Raw genomic sequence first — 18,356 nt, forward strand, 5'->3', positions numbered from 1 at the left:
ATTAAGAAGGGGCAAAGCTTTAAATAGCGGCTTCCCATGCCGTAGTGATGGGAGCTATGGATAAGTGATTAGTCTGCCACATTCATGACATTCTCCTTTAGTTTGTCCATTGACTAATGAGAGATCACAGACCTAATCTGCAATCACCTATTAGTCACAAGACTAAACATATTATGAAAGGATTGCATTTGTCTTAGTGACTCAGTTTGAAACTGGTAAGGCTAGGCAGTCTTACCGAGCTAAAACACTTGTGCTCTCTCTCTGACTTGGCTTTTGATTTCAAATGGACATGATTAGCAAAAAGTGCAGGTGACAGTGATGCTTTTGTGACACTTTTGTGCCTCCGTATATTTTGCTTGGTTGATTAATCTCTGTAGTAGAATGGTAACCGACAAGGTTTAAATTCCTAGCCCGTAGGAAAAAAAAAAAAGGAAACATTATTGAAGGAAGTCCCAAAAATGTGCCTGTGTCTGTGCATTTGGCACTACCAGGTGATCTCTCTCCCTCAGTGTTTTGTTTTGTGCTGTTTTTTTCTTTCTGTGAAATTATCATATCAATGCAATAGGCACAAGGTGCCTGTACCCACATATTACCAGGGTGATCTTTCATGTATTATTGGGATTGTGTTCACCAGCACATTGGCATAATGCACAGCTAGTGGGTCTGGGGGTGTTCTGCAAGCCAGCAGTACTGTCCTTTTCTTCCAGATGAAGAAGATGAGAATGAAGAGGAGAATAATGAAGAGTCCAGCTTAGAGATTGATGAAGAAAATTCTGGATCTGAAGATGAAGTCTTTGATGACTCTGTTTGCCCAAAGAGTACCTAAGCCATCATTTCCTTGAATCGACTACTTGCTTAGCTTTAGAGGCAATATTGTGTGTTTAAAAAGAAAACACAGAATTTTTCATTATTTACTGCATATTAATGCCATTAAGGAACAGAATGTGTGTACCCCTCTGGAGTGCAGCATTTCTCCCTGGAAATCTCAGTGAAGATAATGAAACCGTTGGTAGTATAGGGTACCCTAATTAAAAAGTTTGGAAAAATAATACTTAGCTAGGCACTAAGAATGAATTATTTTGCATAAAGAACCATTCACCATTTCACGGCTGTTTTCTGGAGAGAAAAGGCTCCTTTCAGGCGTGGAGCTGGAGCAAGGCTGTAGCTGCTCTTTGGAAACCTGCTGCCTGGCCTAGCTGGATCCCTGTTGAAGGGAGTTCAGCGGGGACCCTACCATGATGTGAAATTAAGCTCTTTCTTACCACCTCGTGGATTTGTGCAGTAACTGCCTGTTGCTAGGCTGCTCTCTTATGGGTATCTGAAAATTCTGGAGCTTTACTTTGCAAAATCCTCTTCATTCATTCATTCAACAAAGGCAAACAACTTTTCCCCCTTTCCCCCCACCTTTAGTATGAGTTTAACTAGTTTAGGGTGTTGAGTTTTTTTAAAAAAATCTTTGTGAGATATGTCAATGACCATATAACAACACTGCTTTATTTTCAGTTAGAACTTACCAACAAATTACCTTATCATTTTTTTTAAATTGGATTTTAACATCATTTTCACAAATTGAATTTTTTATTAACTTCTCATTCATCTCCTTTTTCAACGAAATGTTAGGAAGATATGAAGAGGATTTTTACATTTTATTGAAAAAGACCAAATTACTAATTTAATGGGGAAATTACACATTGCATTAACCTCTTCATATTTGTCTCTTTATGTGTAATTTGCTTTGCCTTTATTGGACTTTTTTTCCTTATGCTCACTGATTTGGGTTACTAATGCTGATTTGATTAATATGACTGAAATCACTGTGTTAGAAATTCACAGATCTTCCTTACCATGAAACAAATGAAACAGGTCCTAGTGAACCACAGTTTCATTTACAAATAGAGCTATAAATGATCCCTACAGTAAGTTCATCATTTATAGTGAAGGGTGCTATGGATAAGCAACTACATGTTCACGTAATTGAAAATTATACTGTAACATCTATTAATTACTGAGACTGCGTTACTTACAAAAGCTAACTCTTGAGCACTTGGCTTTAATGTTATTAGCTTTGATGCATTTAGTGTTCTGGAAACAAACTGTCTTGATTGAATATAAAGAAGAAAAAATCCATCCAAGACATTCACCCATTCATGCAGGAACATGGCCCATGTGGTTTATGTTTGAGAGAGCTTTAGGGAACTAAGACCGTGGTCGTCCTATGAGGAATGCTGGGCAATCTGCACATTAGGAGAAGCTATTAGCTCAAGCCTGTAACTACAGTACAGTCATAATGAAACTAAGCTATTCTTTGACTCTTTTCTTCTCAGACTGCAATGAGGCACTCTTCCGAAACACCATCCAGCTCCGGCAGAATCGGCTGGACATTGAGAAAGCTTTAACAGAGGAGAAGAAAGTTGCTGCTAACCTCAGAAAGAAATATAATGCCTTGGCCAAAAAGGTATTGTAGTGTTTTCTTCTCAGCAACCATCAGCTGGCTCCGTTACAGTGAAAATGTCGTGCTAGTGACTTTTACTAGGATTTAAAAACAAAATCCTCACCCTTTGAGAGGACTCAGTTTGGGTAGCGATATCTCTGGTAGCACAGAGGCAGGAGGCACCTCAGCACGGGTCACCTGTCCTCCTGAAAAAGGTAAATCAAGGTGGTCTGACCTTAGCTGCTATGGGGCTGGATCCAGGTTTTAGGTCCCGTTCCTTCCCAGCTGTCTAACCATCATACAGCAGCAGAAACTGGATTTTGTGGTTCAGATGAAACACCTGGTGTAGCCTGGCCCATCATCTGTGCATATCCATGGGGATGGAGAGAATAACAAATCCTTATCCTAACACAAACGCAGGTTAAAATAAATGTGTACAAATGCTGTTCTTCCATCTATTTCTTTTGCTTTTCGTTATTTTCTTTTGCTTTTTTGTCATAGTAATCATTGAATAAACTCACTTGGTGCAAGTTTTCCTTTTAGCTTTTTTGAGCTCCTGCATTCATCAAGACATTTGATTTATATTAACTCAAAAATATCTTAATTTGAAGGGTTATCCAGGATAGAGGGAGAGTTCTGCCAAAATAACATTATGCAAGTCTTGCTTTTATTGTGTCTCAAAAATGTTCCATCAAATATGGTTAACTTACAACGTTTTTTGTTTAGTTTTTAAAGGCTGTCCTAAGTGCCAGCTGCCACATATTCACCCTGGGGTCTGACATTTGAGTTTGAATTGTTTCTTTCTCATGCAGAATCAATAAGCATTTCCAGGCATAACACAATAAAAAAAAAAAAAAAGATCTTGCAGGCTCTGTAGATCTAGAAATGTTTTAGACACTAAACAAAGCAGCTGTCTCTCTTGATACACACAGGGCTTCTCTGCTAAGGAGACATTTATGAACATACACATGTACAGAGGTATTCAGGGCAGAACCTTGCTTGAATATGTAGATGACCCTTGTGTTTGCCTATGAAATTCATCTATCATAGTATATTAAAAAAAAAAGAGCATTTTGTCTATACTTTTCCTTTGGATCAGGAACTCCAATATAAAACCTTGCTGCCTTCTGTATTTGAGTGTTACAGGATTTTTGTTTGTCCACAATTTGTCTTTGTGCAGGTAAAAGTAGTGGAAACGAGTCTGGACACCACAGAGAGGGAACTGGAGACCTTCCAGTGGGAGAAGCAGCAGAGACTGAATGAACTATATGTAGTTGTGCCTTTGAAACTCCATCAGGTAATTGAAGTTGTTGTGCACCTGCAGGTGCAGAATGACCTATGTACATCTAAACAATGGTGTTACTGTTCTTTGGGGCCCTTAGTTCCTGATTCACCATAGTCTCCTGGGAGTGAAGTGCCATTAATTGAACTTCATGCTGCTATTTCCTCTAGATATTTTTTCCTTTTCTACTTTTATACTCACAGAAAAGAGGTAAGGACAAGCAGGTTGGTCCATTGCTGAAATTTGCATAGTCTTGAAGTGTTTTATAGGTTTGGCATGGGATTTTCCTTCAGGTCTATACCTACTGATACTCTTATGGAAAAAACGCCACCCCAAAAAACCAAGCCAAAAAAGCCCCCGAACTATTGAAACTAATGGGAGTTTTGCCCAATTCAAGAATGTTTGATTGGATGCAATGCACTCATCTACACAGCTGTTAGCACAGGGATGATAAGTAGAAAATGAAGAGGAAAACTCAAGATGATACTGTTATTTCCTCTGGGCTGCATCTTGTGCTCAGAGAGAGAAGATAAGCCTCTGCCTGTTCTAGCTTATATACCTCTGAGGCATGCTCAGCTCTCTCCATTTGTTCTATCATCTCCCTGCATTAAAAGCTTGGTGATAAAGACAGAAGAATCTAAGGCTTGACTATGCAATCCTGCAGCTCCCAGATCATTCAAAAGCAGAGACAGTTGAGAGGGAGTCCCTCACTCCCCCTTTGTTCCAGGTGCTATAGAAGAGTAGACAGCTTTATGTGCAGGGAGTCATCACAGCTTTAAGTAGTCTTTGAGCTTTGCTGAATGGTAGTGATTCACTGGCTCAAAACCTGAGAGTTGTGTCCATGCTATTACCTCACTCAGTAGTTCTCTAACGCTCAGGCATTTGTTAGCCGGAGATCACCAGCACCCTTAATAAGTAAGATCAGCCTTGCTTATGGCTGTTTCTCACAGGTGGAGTACTTGGTTAATGGGGAGATGCCCAGTGACTTCTCGCAGGCTTTGGTATTTACCAACCAGTCCTTAGAGTACCTGCAGAAGAGAATTGTGGACCTACATAATGAAAAGATAATGCAAAGAGAGATCTATAAGAAGGCCCAGGAGCAACATGAGCAGCTCGTCCAGGACAAAAAGGAGATGGAGATAAAGATTCGACGTGAGTAACAGAGACTCTGAGCAACACAGCATACTAGTGCTTATTCTGTCCTCCTCACTAGGTGTGGGTAACTCACCAGATGTCTGTCTTTACACTCACCCAGATGTCACAGCTGGTTACTGCAGAAAATAAAACAGAAAGAGCAGATCGAGTGGACTGTTTTGATGAAGTACTGGTAGTTCTCCAGCACTGTAGTCATTAGGCTGTGTGAAATAATTTGAGAACTTAGTATAAGGAGAGTTTACTGAGATGAGACACTGGAAGTCAGGACACGATTGCTATTTCTGGCTGTAAACCAGATCTGCTAGGAAAAAAGTACTTTACCCAAAGCCACATAACCTTTTTTGGCAATTTCCGTCTGTGTGTAACATAAGGAGGAGGACACAAGCCCTATTTGAAACACTTTCCCAAGGACCAAACCCAAAGATGTGTCTAGCACCACCAAACCTGCAAAGGCCCTATATAATGTTTGATGTGGGAGTGCCTTACTAGGACTGGCTTAGACTGTGGCTTAGTGACAACACAGACGTGGTCATGGGCAAAGACAAACAGCAATATTCAGTTGTGACCTCTGTGTAGTTTTGTGTGAATTATTCATTACTGAGCAAATACCAAAGAGCTCAGACAAAAAGCTGGGGGTAAGGCAGAAATCCTTATTAACCAATGAAAGACAGTTCTGCCATTTGCACCGTGCCCTTTCTGTTAGGACTGGAAGAGAAGTGCAATCAGCTGATGGTGAAGAAGTTTGGCCGGTTGGTTGATTTTGAAGCAGTTCAAGCGCACTCTGTTAACATACGCGTGGAAGAGTTGGAAGTGCAAATAATGGAGAAAGAATATGTGCACTCCCAGGAACTCAAAGAGTGGGAGGTAAGGAGCAGGAAAAGGAGGAGGGCACATGTGTTACCATGATCTGTTAAGGCTTCGTTTGCCTGGTACTGAATAGCTACGCAAAAATCTTCTGTGAGTATGTTCACATTTGTTTTTGTCACCTGTCATTAATAGACCGTAATGTCCAACTCCCACTTCCCATCATCGTTCCTACCTCTGCTCCTATTGCTGCTGCACATCCTCTTTTCTCATGGAGGTAGTTGACAACCTTTGTGTTTTACTTTCCTCAAATACATCCCTCTCCTTCAGTCCCTATCTGAAGTTCTTCCAGAGTGCTTTCCTTTGGTTTTCAGCTGACATTTGGTGATGAACTATTTGAGTACAGGGCAGCAGCTCTGGCTCATGCCTAGGATGCCAGCCTGTGCCGTCTGAAAAGTGCATGTCTCTATCTGGAGGGGGGCTAAGGCAAGTGCAAGCAGGCAATGCTCTTATTCTGCCCTTACAGAATGCTGTCATTGTCTGTCCTTTTAAAAATATGGAAAAAGAAAAATTAGAAAACAGATGGGAGAAATCTAGTAAGAGGCAAGTATCATGCCTCTTGTTTTAAACTGACTTAAGATTTCTCCCCCCCCCCCCTCCCCCAAGCAGTAAAACAGCAGCACCTTTATACATATATCTAATATGTTTTGTGATTTCTAGTTTTTTTCTGTTCATGTCAGTTGGCAACACGTTCTGGGCTTAGGCTTGCTGGTGGGTATTCACTGCTCCTTAGGGAAGTGATTCTTGTATCCTTCAACACAGCACACACCTAGATCTGGTTCAAGACTTTTCTAACTGACATCAGCAAGGACACAAGTAGGTTTGTAATGAACTGTCCTGGCCACTACTCATGTTTGTGCAGCATGACACATTTCCAGGAAAGTAGAGTGTCCAAGCAGATTTGCAGTTCCTTGTTGTCCTGTGTTTGTAGCAAGGCAAAGAGCCCCTGTCATCTCTCTGGATCTGGATATGAGAGCCAAATCTCAAAGTGGAAACTCATAGCCCCAGCCTTCTGTTCCTCTTCTATGCTAGCTTCCGGCTGGTCTAGGAGCCAGCTTAATATGTAGCACACATACAGCAGTACTATGTACCTAACGGTTTCTCTTTCCCATGCTTTTGCTGAACTGCTTTACCTAAATACTTGGGCATTTGCAATAATAAAAAAAAACAAGAAAGAAAAAAAGAAGACAGATTGTGCTAAAGGTACTGTGGGATCTGGTGGTGTACGCAGCATCAGCCTGTTGTTTACCTCTCTTCTCTGACACTTATGTTGTGCCTAGCACTTCTTCCCCACTTCACACGTTTTGTCCTCTCCCATCACAGCTCAACCTCTTACATCTTTCTAGGGAAGAATCTTAGACCTGCAGCAGCAGCTAATGAAGCTGACGAAGGAAAACACTAGCAAGCTGCAGCAGCTGAACCGCTTGTGTCTCGAAAAGCAGCAACTTGAAACGAAGCTGGATTCACTAGAGAATGATCTGGTAAGCCTTTAACCACTGGGCTGCATGCAGGGTTGGGACTGTTCAGATATGGGTAAGGCTTCATCTGGCCCTCCTCACCGGCCCTCTGGCCTCACATCCTGCTCTGCAGTTCAGGCTAATAATGCCTTGTGGCACAGGCTGAACAGCTGCTCTAGGTCTTATAGAAAGGGAGATGAATGAGCTGATCCTCAAGGAGACCATACTTTAGCTTCTGTACTAATTTCTTTCTTACTTAGCTGCTTTCTAATACTGAAAGGAACTAATTTCCAATTAGAAAATGTCTTGCAGCAGCTCAAAATTATTCCTTTGTTACATGGAAACAGCCACATGAATTAAAGTGTTTTCTTTGCTCTGTACTGGGGAAAAAGGCAGCCATCTGTGACAGTCTGAATCTAAGTTAATGGTCCCTCACTGACTTTCAAGTAGTTCTGAGTGAGGAGTGGAGAAATCATGAAGCTGTCCTGCTTCTTGGAAAGCCTCGCTTTCCCACTTGAAATAAATTTCCACCATTCATTCTCCCATGTGTTATAGGAGTTGGTTTTTTTTTTTTTTTTTTTTTCCCCTCTCCTTACAGGGAGCAGAATTTCAGGACATCCGAACTACTGACATCAAAGAGAAGGCCAAACTGGAGTCGCGGCTCAAGCACACAGCTCGTGACACAGCCCTCCTAAGAGAAGAAATCAATCTTCTAAGCAGAAAAGACAGGTGCTTAAGAGAACTCGCTTTCCTTAGCAGAAAAGATGGGTGTCTCTTTCTACAACCTTCGTCACCACAGGACTCTCAGACAACAACTGAGTCATTCCCTGTTCTTAGATCAGAAAAGCTAAGTAACAGTCCAACTCTTCCTTAAAAATGGAGACGGTTAACTGTGGCAGTAGCAATAACTGGAAGTGCAAAATGAATTGCTTTGGCTATTCAGGGGTTTAGTTGTAAAGGGTTATATTTGTTTCCCCTATCAAAACATGATTATAGTGACAGATATGGAATAAAAAAGTGCAAATACACCCAGTAAATGCTGTTATCAGCCCACTGCAGAGATTTGTGCTGCGCAGATGCTCTGTGTCTATGTGTGCACTCAAATGAGTGGCTTTTGAAGGCTGGATATGGGAGTTTCACATGGGCAAATCTAGCCCATAACTCAAAAATGGGAAAAGATGTCTGCCTGAAGGGTGTGTTGTTTTGGTTTTGTTTTTTTTTAACAAGCTATGGCCGTTCTCTGCTAACTGAGCTAGTTAGAGTCATGGTAAAAAGAGAAGGGAAGTGCTATGTAGAGAAAACAAAGGGACATTTCTCCTCAGGGCCTACAGTGCTCAGATGGGTATGGAACCAAAGACTTTTCCACTTGCCTTTGCTCTGTAGAAGTGGGAAAACTGCACTGCAGTGCAGGATGTGGTATTTACCTGGCAGGAGGAGGGCATAGCAAATGCAAAGCCATCCTGTAATTCCACTGGCTTGCACCTGTCTGATCAGAGAGAGCGAGCAAGCCAGACTCTGTTTTCAGGTCTTTTACTCTTTTTTGCTTCTGGCATTCGGTATGGTGGCAGTGTGTGATCATTTACAGCACTCACCCTGTCCTACTGTGAAAACCTCCTTCAGCCCCAAAGTGGAGGGCTTGTGTTGCACTGTTCTTCCACTGCAAAGTAGCTGAGGGTGCAGGGGGAGGCTTGGGGGCTGTTGCTGATTTTTAAATAGATTGATCAACCTGCAGCTGCTCTTGCTCTTCCTCCCCACTCCAGTGCCTTTTGCCACTGGTCTTTGCTCCTCTGTCCAGTGTATGTTCAGCCAGGACCCAACCAGATCCCAGCCAGGCACAAGACCTGCCTCTGCTGTGCCCAGCACAACAGAATGAATGGCACTTGCACCTTTTCAGTGGGTCCCTATGAAGGTACTGAGCATCCCCTGTTTCCATAGGGAAAACAAACCACCCTTGCCCACAGGCCTGGATGCTGAAAGCATCTGAAGCTGGAAAAATCACAGGATGGGGGGTGGGGGGGGTAAGAAAACAAAATTTGCAGAGGTTTGGGTGTCCATCTGCCTCCCCTCCATCACCAAACTCATGCAGCTGTGCCTGGAGAGAAATGAAAATTTCCTGTAGCTGTGCTCCTCACTAGAAGTTTTATGTCATTTAACTGGCCCCGGTAGTGGCTGTCCCGCTTCTCCTGAGCTCAGTATTTAGAAGATTCACGAGTGGCTATCTGAAAAACTGTAACTGCAGGAAAACGTAACCTTTCGCTGGGTGTCCTGCTTGCTGTGTGTCTGCAAGGGAAAAAAGAGTAGGTTCACTCCCTGGGTGGATTTAGCATACAGGCAGCCACAGAAAAGACTAAAGCCTTTATTTTAGATGTTAAAGCGTGGGTTTGACTTTACAGATATGCAGCTGCAGATGGCGTGTATGCGAAGGGTTGTTTAAGTTGATTAGGCAGAGTGCATAACTCCAGTCCATTCACAGGAGCGCGTTCCTGGAACATGCCTTCCTGTGGGGGAGAGGAAAAGACCTTTTTGACAGCATTATCTTTCGCAAAGCCGTCACTGCGAGAGGGTGCTACATCTTGGTGCTGGCAGCTCTGTTTGGACCCACGTCCTGCGACGTCTCTCTTGCTGCTGATTCAATCTTGTGCTCTGATGAACAGCCCGGTGCCACAGATAGCTGCTGCCTTCTTTCTTGGACCCTCCTCTGACCTTGCTGAGGATGCCTTCTGTCTCCATAGCATTATAAAAGGCACATATACATCTATATACAAGTGCATAAATATATAAATAGGGGTGTTATACAAAAATAAATACCCATTCTCTTTTTCTCTTTAGAATAAGTCTTTTGCAAAAGGCAGCTTGGTCCCTAGCTGGTGGGAGAATGAGTCTCTAAGGGCCTCAGTGGCGGTGGGCTGCTGTTCAGGTGTCTTGGTAGGTCCTGACCCAAAGACGTGATCACTGGATTCTGGGGATGGATATCTCCTCGGGACTGGCAGCAATCTAGTCTTTCTACCTCTTCTACTGGCACCAGGCCTAGGCAGCAAGGGCTTCCTGAAAGGGAGAGAGAAATACAGAATACAAACAGAAATCAGAGATGCTGTGGCAGCTTTCTAGTCAACAGTCCACTTTGTGAGAATAGGTACTCTGACCAAAGAGGAAGAACTGCATTCTAAACATCCTGGCTACACGGGAGTTTGATCCTATGCTTGCACACAATGAGTTCGATCCATGCTGCGGGAGGAGTGGATGAATGGATCAGGTCCTAGGGAGATGGATTCACATAATTTTTCAGGGACCTTGTTTTACTGGCAGCTTGGGAGATGTAAAATTAAGGAGGACTAAAGGACAGCGTCTCTGCAACTGGAGGTAGGTATGTGCCCTTCTAGCAGCACACAGCTCAAGCTTTTGAGGAAATGAGAAATTTGTCCTCTAAAACTGACTGAGGCAACTCAGTCCCCAACTTCTAGTAGGGCCTTTCCCTGCTGCTGTTCTATGCAGTGTTAAAACTGTCCTTGCACCGCAGAAGCAAGCATGAACAGAGCCATCAGAAAGGCTCTACACTGAGATTTCCTTTCAAGATCAGCCTAAAATGAAGTTTTCCAGATCACTGACCTTGGTGGAACAGGGGATCCCGTCGAGCATCCAGGCTTGGACCTCCCACTTTGCTGCCCATCACTGGATGATGGAGGCCAACAAAGTGCTCTTGAAGGTGAGGACAGTCATCTTGTGGCTGAAGAAGCTGGTGAGTGGAGTCATCTGGGAGACTGTAGAGGAAAGAGCTGTCTTCTGTTCTTGAGCTGGGCAATCTGGGGAGGCAGACAAAGAGGTTTAGCACTATTCACAGATCTTTCCTCCTTGAAAGACATAACTTATGTAACATCTCAGCCAACTGCATCAATGCCATGACACAGAATGTTCGTAAATCGGGGGAGAGCAGAAATTGGGATGTACTTGTGGGATGGGAGTGAGGTGATGGGACCTGATATCCATGATTCAAAAATCTAGTGAATGCCACAGGAGCTGGGAGGAGTAGTGCCTCCCAAGAAGCATGGGAATGATGACTTGAAGTCCAAACAGTGAGATACAAAGTACCTGTGATTGGACCCTGGCTAGCTTCTGGGGCTCCTGTTTATTATCAGCATCCAGTCATAGATGTCAGCTTCTCTCATCCTACTTTTCAGTCTCCCACTGAGGAGCGAGGGGAGGAAGTCCTTGGACATTTCTACAATTAAATTACCCCTCCCTCAAAACATAAAAGGAATGAGCTGTACAAAGAGAATTTAGACCAAGAAGGCCTAGTGCTGGAGCACCGATTTGTTTCCCAAGTGAATTGGGACAGATGGGAGCGTGCTGAGGGTGAGCTTTTGTGAGCATGTAGTCTTGTGAGCCCCATGGGATTGTTCCACCCTCCCCTCCATAAGCCAGGACTAACCTGGAGGGCTGGTAGTCTTGCTGGGCGTTCCCATTCTGCAGCACTCTCGCCTGCAGCAAGGCATTGGTCTCCTCGTGTGACTGGAAGGAGAGAGAGGGAATCTCAGCAGAGCAACGCCACTGAGCAGCATTCAGAGGCAGGTGCTGACCTGGGAGCCAGAGCTGTGGGGCAGACTGGTGAAGCTCTTGCAGCAGAAGGCAGAGAAAGCTGAAACTGTTTCTTTTGCTACAGAGGACAGTCCAGAACTGAGCACTGAAAAACTCACTTCATGTTTACTGGTGAATCAATGGGGGATGATAACCCATTTATAGTCTCAGCTGTGGCACTGCCTTGGCCTGTGTTACTACTTACTGAGTCCTCAACATTGTCAGTCCCTGTGACCTTTGCTCAGGAGAAAGAGGAACCATTCCCATAAAAGTAGCCCTTGCTCACTGCCTCCTCCATACATGGAGCCACTGCCCCAAGAAACCACCTCCTCACCAGTGTTTTGGAGACCTTCCTGTTCCTCCCATGTCTCAGATGCCGCTGCAAAGGGGAAATCTCTTTTAAGAAAGAGCCAGTCTTGCCACTTCTACATGCTGCAAAGGGCAGTGCCAGGCACGTCTGGAGAAGTCCTCTCACCACAACCATGGCCTCCAGCTCATGTCAAACCAACTGTTAGTTGCAGCAGACTTACCTGTGGCACTTCATCTGGACTGTAATCTCGGGGCTTGGTGCTTGCATAGCCCACTCCTGCAGAGGGACAGATGCCATTCAGATGTGCCCCGTTGGCATAGGGCTGCCCGTTAACAAAGGCATGTCCATTGGCACGAGGAGCAGAGATGCCCCTCAGAGGCACCATGGTGTACTGGCAGGATGATACCAGCAGCCCAGCTCCTGGGAAGCCCATGTCGATGGTTTGCTCTGCAGATGGAAGAAAAAAGAAGTCTGAGGCCAAAAGTAGAGGCAAAGCTGAGGTTCTTGAAGTGAGCTGCCAGCAGGGATAGCGGTAGGCTATCCTATCAGGCAGCTATTTTGGCACCCAAAGCACCCTTGGAGACAAATGGTGGAAAGGGGCCCTACATAAAGGCAAAGGGAGTGCCCCTTTCCTTCTGTTCTAGTCCCAGGGTTCCTTCCCAACAAGGTAAGCAGGTAAGCAGGACAAAGGACAAATGGTGGCCTTTGTCTCTGTGGGGTTCCACAGGACATTTAGGACTTATGCTCTGCCCACCCTCTCCCTGCTTTCAAGAATGTGCAGCCCTCACATTTTGGGTGTTTGACCCAGCTACACTCAGGGTCAGACCTAACCCACAGGGCAGAGCAGATCTTGTAAATCAGCCCTCAAGAAAGAACCCTTACTCTGCTTGGACCAGGCTCTCCAAAGGCAAAAGGGGATGAAGGCCACGATGAGGAGTACAATAGAGCCCAGCACAACGCCTACAATCAAGTATGGCAAGTCGCTGGACCGGGCCACCATGGCTCCTGTCCCCAGGCCACTGTGCCCACCACTGAGTGGGGGATGCTGCTGGGGGGGCACTGTTGAGGGTGGAAGACGACCTGGCAGACCAAGAGACTTCCGAGCTGTGAAGGGAAAAGAGAGAGAGAGCACGTTAGACACAGACATGGCAGATGGAAGAGCAGCATGCTCCAGGGATGTCAGCATTGCTGTGGAGTGGTGGGTTTAAAGAAGTGCTCCTGGATGCCCGAAGATGTCCTAGGCTGATGCATATTGCAGTACAGACCAGTCCTCTGTGCTTGGCTTACAGATCTGCCAGGCTCTTGGGCTGCTAAAGCAAAGGAAAAAGGAAAAATGGCTTCTCCAAAGCACCCACTTGGACTTAATGCTGTTCCTATCATGATAGTGCAGCTGCTTGGAAGAAAGCATGGGACCTGCTTATGGCCAAACACAGAGTTCGGAACAGCAAGGGCATGTTAACCCTTCTGGTTCCAGTCACATCTATGTGATCCTTAGGAAAACAAAGGGTAACTACTACTCTGAGGGAAACAGTGATGGACTCTGCACAAGGGGTCTGTGAGTACTGGTATATACACGTACTGAGCAACAGCATCAACAAACCTACGCCTCTTCTCCCTAGTGCTGCCTCCATCTCCTTGCCTGAGCTTGCATGATGCGCCGTCAGGCAGGTATAGTACCTGCCTTGCTGTGCTCCGACAGCTGCAGGCAGGGAAGGCAGCAGGCTGCGCCCTGCAAAGCTGGTTACCTTTGGTTTCACAGATCATCACGTTGCTGAACTCGCTTTCACCACCCTCGTTGAAGCATTGCATCTTAATGTCATACGAAGTCTCTGGCTGCAGGTGGCTGATGGAGTGCCAGTACCGATCCCCTGAGGAGGGAACACACACAGTGCCGTTAGCTTCCTCGGGGAACATGCAGCTGGCTCATCTCTGCAGCAGTGCTAGGTAAAGCAGGCCTGCGCAGCAGCAGCAGCTGCCTTTTGTGCTCAGGGGGCTCCTTCTGGGCAAGTACTTTTCCAGCAGCTGGGACCAGTCTCCCAGTATCTCCTACCTTCCACCACATCCTTCTTGTAGTCGCTGTCATTGTCGCTGTCAGTGGGGCGGTAGTAGATGTAAAAACCGTGGATGGGAGTATTGTTGTTGCTCGCTGGGATATACTGCAGAGAACAGGAGAGCAGCAATTAGCAGAGATGGCTGTGCTTCATGTCGTACTAAGTGAGGAGCAGGGGGATCTTCCTTGCACTGCCACTGGTTTGCACACTAAGGGCTTCCTTCCAAAAGTTCAGTGCTATTTTATACTCTCACATCTTGCTTCTCTCAGGTACCAGACAAGCCATGAATCTGGTCCTGTCAACTGAAGCATCCTGTTCTGTGCTCCCTCCCAGCAGCCACAGCCAATGCTGCAGAGAAAAAAATTCCTCAGCAACAGTGACTCAGCTGGGCAAGGACAAGCGCTCCTTAACCTTGACTCCGTTTTTGCCATGAACCAGTGACTGTAGGACTCTCGTGTTTCTGAAGACAGCTCTGTTCCTCCCCCACCCAGGACAGTACTGTCCCGGCTCCATGTGTTCTTCCCATCTTTCACCCAGTATTTTATCAGCTACTGTTTGTTTTTAAATGAACTGCAGTGCCCATCCTGCCGTGCAGCAATTTCTGGATAGAAGCAGCCGAGAGAGAGAAGAGGGTGATGTATCTCTCTGAATAAGCTCTAAGCTGTTGGAAACACTCGGATCTGGGCTTGTGATCCAAAAAGTCTAGCTCCCTCCTAAAATCCTCTGGAGTGGACTGCTGTAAATGATTATCAGCACTTAGGAGTGCCACCCAGCAAGTGAGAGTGAAGGACATTTCTGCTGGAAACTACTGGGACAGACAGAAGTGCTAATGGATTCCAAGAATTTGGCCAGAAGAGCAAGCAGCCACCCCACGCGTTGTTGAACTGTGCTTGTGGAACAAAATGGTCAAGACCCTGAGGTAATCTGCTGAGCTCCATCTGTGCTGGTGACAGGCTCCAGTGCAGTAACCTGGAAGACGTGTAAGCTGGGCAAAGTAGCACCCACACGCCTGCTTCCTGCACATTCAGAGATCTCCGCCCCTACAAACCTTACCATCCACTTCAGCATGATGGTGGTCTCATTGATGGCATCTGTGAAGGTGATGTATGGCCCGGCCACAGGGCGCTCGTAGACTCGGTTGCTGTACCCAGATACCACGTACGGCCGAGATGCTGCACTGGGCTCGCTCTCTCCCAGGATGTTCAGTGCCCGAACACGGAATTTATAGGACACGCCTAGGGAAAAAAATGGGAAATAAAATAGTTGTAGAGATTGGAGTCTTCCAAGCCTTCTACTGTCAGCACAGGCCTGAGTGTGGAGAGGGAATACATGTTCTCCAGAAGGCAGAGAACCTACGCAGATGTTTTGATCAAAGTACAAACACTGAACGGCCAGATTTCAGCCATGTATGAGATGGACCCTGCTTTTTTTTTCTGCCTTCCCCAATTCCTGTCTGGATAGTTTAGAGGTCAGGTGGTAGTTCTGGAAGGTGTGCGGGTGGATTCATTGATGCCTGAAAGGACGTCCTGACCTGAAAGCAGGTATGGGAAGGTGTCCTTCCTCTACTACATAGAAATTAGGTACATAAATGTCAGTTAAAAGCTCAAAGCCTAAATAATTTTTACCCAAACGTAGTTTCTCTGGTTTTTAAGTTCGGGTACATATGTTGCCCTTTTAAACTGTCCAGCTCAGTGATGCCATCTTTTCTCAGGTGAAGTGCAATGGGAACTGTGTGTCCACCTGTCTTGCCTGTGGCAAGAAAGTTCTGTCCTATCTAGTAAATGGCAAAACCAAATGACTGTTGTAACTATATCCTGTAATACAGAAAAGCATGTGCAAGCCTCCCTGAGGGAGGTCAAATCTATGTGGGTCTTTGCGGCTGGAGAAACTGGAGAAGCATCTGCAGCTTTTCCCCATGCATCTAAGGCTGGAGCTGGGAAGGCTTTGTTTTGCTTGCACATGCCGGGGCTAAGCGTGACGTGACAGAAGGCTAAGCATCCTACAGGGACTGCACAGCTTTCCTACACACCTTCAGGAGCAGGGAGGAGAACACCTGCCTACCTTTCTCCAGGCCTGGGATTTCCACAGAGAGGCGGGAGGGAGGAATGTCACTGGTGGCCAGGACCCAGTCTCCCAACTTCTTCAGTTTCTTATATTCCACACGGAAAGACTGGATGGGGAACCCGCCGTTCCCACGGGGGATCCAGGTCACGTACACAGATGTCTCTGATGCCATGGAGATGGTTGGACGGTCCGGTGCTTCTGGAGCTGCAAGGAGCACAGAAGGACAACAGGACGTGAAACACATTCCTCTCACCCTGTCTGGAGGATCCTCTAGCTCAGAGGTATGTGGGTGCAGGGCTACCTGCATTGCACCCACCCACATGCTCTCTAAGTCCTGAACACTCTCTTCTTTCTGTCTCTTCAGTGGAGTTGACACCCCCCAAATCCTCACTCCTTTCAGTTTGCGCCCTGCCAACATCTTTTACTCCTGCTTGCATCTTGCTCCTTTTCCATTTCCAACTTAAGCAGGGTAAGCCAAGGTTTGAGGATTGTACACCCATCATGGGAGAGAGAGCAGTGAGAAGTATGGATGCAGGGCTGGAGACAGAGCAAAAGGCCTGGCTGATGTGGAAGTGGTGAGCAGAGGGAGACTGACACTGGAGACAGAGGAGGGTAAGAGATGAAAACTGGAGAGATTGAGGAGAACCAGCTGAGGAGAAAAGAGAGAAAAGTTCTGAACAGTAAAAACGTAATTTGGTAGGAAAACAATCAAAAGATGGGAGGGAAAGAGATTAACTGAGCTGCAGAGATGGAAGAAAAGGCAACACATGAATGAGAGTGGGGGACTGAAGGAGGGGACTTCACAGAAAGAGTAAGGATTGAAGAAGAGCATTTCACAGAAAGGGTAACAGCACTGGTGAATAATAATAATGGCAGACACAAGGTGGGAAACAAGGAATTGGATTAACCAGGCAGGAACTGATGTTTCTCCAGTGTGGCAAAATACCCACATGGAGCAGTCTCTGCCCCTAGAAAGCGCACTAACTGCCCCTTGTCAGGGCTTGGCTGAGAGAGGAGGATGGCAGTACCTGCAGGGACTTGGTTCCCCTTTCTCCTTCAGATTCCCCCAGCACCCACTGGTGCATGGGAGCTTGTTGGTCCTGCACGGCAGGGCTTTCTGAACCCTCCATGTGACACCCAGCAAGAGACAGAGCATTTCTAACAAGTCCAATGGTGGGGACTGGCAGTGGGATCAGCCTGCTCTCCTAAGACAGACTTTCTGCCGAGTGCAGTCGCAGGGGTGTCCGAGAAGGACCTCTCCTCGTCAGGAGCTGAAGACCACCCATCCAGCTTTGCACAGTCTTGCTTTACCCAGCAGAGACTTCAACCCCAGCACGGCCTGGCCACTGCCACTCACAAGAGATCCAGCACCCCTCGCCCTCCCTCCTTGCCCAGTTCAGGGAGGGTCTTACGGGACAGACGGCTGTTGTCGGACTGGTTACTGCTCTGAGTGCTCGTGCCTGGGTCATCCCTCTGGATTTGCTGCTCTTTGCTAGCAACAATCTCTGGTTTTGGGCGCCGGCCTGTGCAGATGGGACAGATGGCATCAGTGACACAGAGATGCAGCTCGGAGTTAATTTTTGCTGTGATGAGCAAAGAAAATATTCCCAGCCCCAATGCCGAGGTAAGGACTCCCTGGACTCAAATGACCCTAGAGGTTCAAAGTGCTCAACCTGCAGGCAGGAACGAAAGCTAAAGAGGCAGGTTTGTTAAAATGTTAACAGGTCCCCCTCATATTTAATTTTCAAAAACTTTTAATTGGTTTTCTTGAAAATGTTGCTAGATTACTGCCTGAGAAGGTAATAATCAGCACAAAGGAGGGGCCTGAGGGGAGATGTGAGCAAGCCCACCACCATGGGGAGGGTTGCTACAAAGGGAATGCCATTCCCCACACCTGCTGAAGACATGAAAAGCAGCCAGGGGATGGGGGGACTTAGCGTAGAAATTTGGAATGTCCTTTTAATGGCAAAGACAGCTCGGCACCAAGCAGACTGCGTGGGAAGGGTTGGAGTTTCCTTTAGTGCAGGACAAGCTTTTAAGGACAGATTAGACAAACACCTGTTGGAACAACCCCCACAGGCTCATCCTGTCTCCAGGCAGAGGATGGATTAAACGACCTCTTGACATCCCTGCCAGACCTATTTTCTATGGTTCTGCAGGTGTCCAACTG

At 46.1% G+C, this 18,356-nt stretch overlaps 2 protein-coding genes across 7 annotated transcripts in view; one reads left to right on the forward strand and one right to left on the reverse strand.

The window, feature by feature from the left end:
- The window catches only part of CFAP44 (cilia and flagella associated protein 44), a 46,789-nt gene extending 38,523 nt beyond the window's left edge, over positions 1-8,266 (forward strand). Inside the window, exons 28-34 of the mRNA XM_075755573.1 lie at positions 708-818; positions 2,325-2,455; positions 3,612-3,728; positions 4,664-4,865; positions 5,572-5,732; positions 7,079-7,213; positions 7,788-8,266. Coding sequence (XP_075611688.1) covers positions 708-818; positions 2,325-2,455; positions 3,612-3,728; positions 4,664-4,865; positions 5,572-5,732; positions 7,079-7,213; positions 7,788-8,063 — 1,133 coding nt within the window. The 3' untranslated portion in view covers positions 8,064-8,266. The remainder of the gene's footprint in view (positions 1-707; positions 819-2,324; positions 2,456-3,611; positions 3,729-4,663; positions 4,866-5,571; positions 5,733-7,078; positions 7,214-7,787) is intronic.
- A 1,263-nt stretch (positions 8,267-9,529) lies between these two features.
- The window catches only part of BOC (BOC cell adhesion associated, oncogene regulated), a 57,803-nt gene continuing 48,976 nt past the window's right edge, over positions 9,530-18,356 (reverse strand). For all 6 annotated transcript variants that reach the window (XM_075765926.1, XM_075765910.1, XM_075765918.1 and 3 more), the window contains exons 10-19: positions 17,599-17,709; positions 16,184-16,390; positions 15,176-15,357; positions 14,122-14,227; positions 13,817-13,939; positions 12,954-13,175; positions 12,292-12,518; positions 11,616-11,695; positions 10,796-10,989; positions 9,530-10,234 (exon numbers count right to left, since the gene is read on the reverse strand). In XM_075765926.1, the coding sequence (XP_075622041.1) occupies positions 10,050-10,234; positions 10,796-10,989; positions 11,616-11,695; positions 12,292-12,518; positions 12,954-13,175; positions 13,817-13,939; positions 14,122-14,227; positions 15,176-15,357; positions 16,184-16,390; positions 17,599-17,709 (1,637 nt within the window). In that variant the 3' untranslated portion in view covers positions 9,530-10,049. The remainder of the gene's footprint in view (positions 10,235-10,795; positions 10,990-11,615; positions 11,696-12,291; positions 12,519-12,953; positions 13,176-13,816; positions 13,940-14,121; positions 14,228-15,175; positions 15,358-16,183; positions 16,391-17,598; positions 17,710-18,356) is intronic.

The sequence above is a fragment of the Balearica regulorum genome, chromosome 1 (genome assembly GCF_011004875.1).
Source record: "Balearica regulorum gibbericeps isolate bBalReg1 chromosome 1, bBalReg1.pri, whole genome shotgun sequence".
Classification (NCBI taxonomy): domain Eukaryota; kingdom Metazoa; phylum Chordata; class Aves; order Gruiformes; family Gruidae; genus Balearica; species Balearica regulorum.